General features: G+C 68.5%; 1 protein-coding gene across 1 annotated transcript; it reads right to left on the bottom strand.

The window, feature by feature from the left end:
* Positions 1-740: 740 nt before the first annotated feature.
* Positions 741-2353, bottom strand: LOC120227431 (small integral membrane protein 10-like protein 2A). The gene is made up of 2 exons (XM_039225547.1): positions 1729-2353; positions 741-893 (listed from the first exon to the last, which is right to left on the bottom strand). Exon 1 carries the CDS (start codon positions 2332-2334, stop codon positions 2101-2103), a length of 234 nt encoding a protein of 77 aa, XP_039081478.1. The 5' UTR covers positions 2335-2353; the 3' UTR covers positions 741-893; positions 1729-2100.

Raw genomic sequence — 2353 nt, 5'->3', positions numbered from 1 at the left:
GGGCCTGGGGTCCTTCCCGGCTCCCCTCGGGGCCCAGCCTGGCCGTCCTGGAACACGAGGAGCAGCGCGCCCGGGGCCTCCAGGACCGTCCAAGCCCGTCTAGAGGAGGTTCTCCCGTGCGGTCCTGGCCTTGGGGGGCCACGCCTGGGGACAGAGAGATGGCGTCATGCGTGGGACCCAGCCCCACCCCACCCCCAGCTTTATCCCTTCACCCTCCTGGTCCCATCGTGTTCCCAGGAGCCACGCCCACCCCCCCCCCACCCACGCTGCCACCCAAACCGTGGGGCTTGTGCCCCCGGACTGCTGAGGAGTCGTTGGTCAAGCCTGGGGTGGGGCAGCAGGGGACGCCAGGCCGTGCGCATGAAGCCCTCGGCTCCACAAGGGTTCTGGGCCCATTTCAGCACCGACTGTCTCCCCTGTGACCTGCCACCCGCTCCAGGGAAAGCCAGGTCCCCGCAGTCCCTACCCTGGGCCTCTTCTCCCCCTCGGTCCCCTGGGGGCCTCGAGCTGCCCTCCCCCACCCCGACCTGCCCAGGCCAGGTTTTCTGGAAGACTGGGAACAGAGTCAGCCCCACCACTTCTCATCTGTGTGACAAAGGCAAATGAAGCCCGCTTTTCCCATCACAAGGCGGGGAGAACAGCACTCCCTCAAAGTGACGCTACGAGGTCTAGTGTGGAGGTGACGGTCTCGTCCTTCCCCACGCCAGAACTGGACCGCTGGGCACCCCACCCCTCCGTGCCTCTGCCTGGGAGGCCCTTCCTGTCCTCCTGGACCAGGCCCTTCACCCAGCAGCTCCCCAGGCAGCCCTTGGGCCAGAGGCGCCCCTGGACGGGGATCTGAGTCTCTTGACAAGGCCAGAGAAAGGGCGGTCACCACCTACAATCACTGGTTCCTGAAAGACAGAAAGAGATGGAGACTTGACAGTGGCATCCTGGCCCAGAACAGCCCCTTTCCCCAAGGGCTGCCTCCTCGCCAAGCCCCTCCTCCACCTGCCCGCCCCGCCCCAGCCTGAGAGCTGCCCGCTGCTCAGGGGGATCCCACCTTCCCCAGTTCCTCTGGGTGCCCAGGGGCTGCTGGAGGAGGCACTGGCTGGCACCTGGCAGGCAGAGGTAGGGGCTGGAGGGAGCCGGGCTGCGATGGCCGAAGAGCCAGACTGTGGGGGCAGGGACAGGGCGGAGCAGCCTTCAGGTCTCCAAACGTCCGATGTCCAGCCCCGAGGATGCCTGGCCTCAGAGGGGGAGGGGAGCGGGAACAGGCCGAGAGCGGCCCCCCAGCCCCCTACACAGGGCAGGAGGCAGCTCTGCCAAGGGCTGGGAGGGAGCTGTCGAGACCCCGGGGGCCCGAGAAGGGGACTGACCAGGGGTTTGGCCAAGAACACAGCCACCCTTCCTGTCTGGCCTCACAAGGGGGTGAAAGATGGCAGCATCTTTTCCTTCTAGAGCCTTCCCCGGCGCTTCCCCTAGCCCATTCTCTGAGGTTCAGGTGGCAGCCCAGGGGCCTCTAGGGAAATTGGCTGGGATGGACTGATCCTCTGAGATGCCCAGGCCACCGCCGCCCCCTCACCCGTCTGGGAATGAGGACCAGGGAGTCCTAGGCGCCCGTGCCCCCCCCCCACCTGGGCAGCTCAGGGGCTGGCTCCCTCGGATCCCGTCCACTGTTCCTCCCAGCCACCAAGATGTCATAGCAATCGCCCCCGCCGCCCATGGCTCCAGCCTCTGGCCTCCTACCTTGCTGATCGGGGCCACTCAAGTCCCTGCTGCAGAATTTTTCCTTTCTGCTTCCCCCACCCCGGCCAACGTGAGGCAACAGGTCTGCCGCAGTCAAATGCTTTTTTTTTTTCTCGAGCCCGACGAAGAGGACCCGTTTGGTGAGGTTCTGTGCAATCGGCCATCGGCCGCGACGCGTGTGGGCGGGTCGGGGCCGGGCCGGGCTGGGTAGCTCGGTGGCCCGCGTCCTCCCGCCGAGGACTAGGGTGCGGGGGGCCCGGCCGCGCCGCCTCCTGCCCCCGCCGCGCGCTGGCCGCCGTCCTCCATGCCCGCGCCGGGTCCGTCTCGGCCGGGCGCGCGGGACCCTCTGGCCGGGGCTGCGGCGGCGCGCGCTCACTCGATCCGCACCTGCAGGCGGACGTTGAGCATCACCGAGGCCACCACGTAGAAGTAGGGGAAGTTCATGCGCAGCCGCCAGGCCAGATCGAAGAAGGTGATCAGCGTGCGCGTGAGCCCCCTGCAGAAGGCGCCGTACGAGCCGCGGGCCGCCGCCGAGCGCGACAGCCGCACCGCCAGCCCTGACAGGGCCGCCGCCGCCGCCGCGGACAGAGCAGCGGATGCCGCCATGGGCCCGGGCCCGCGCAGG

The sequence above is a fragment of the Hyaena hyaena genome, unplaced genomic scaffold (assembly GCF_003009895.1).
Source record: "Hyaena hyaena isolate Hyena2069 unplaced genomic scaffold, ASM300989v1 scaffold_2320, whole genome shotgun sequence".
Taxonomy (NCBI): Eukaryota; Metazoa; Chordata; class Mammalia; order Carnivora; family Hyaenidae; genus Hyaena; species Hyaena hyaena.
The sequence above is the reverse complement of the archived record's forward strand: the minus strand, read 5'-3'. Positions and strand labels throughout refer to the sequence as shown.

Bases quoted from the DNA above. Each gene is read 5' to 3' on its own strand.
- LOC120227431 (XM_039225547.1), bottom strand. From the start codon at position 2,334: ATGGCGGCATCCGCTGCTCTGTCCGCGGCGGCGGCGGCGGCCCTGTCA.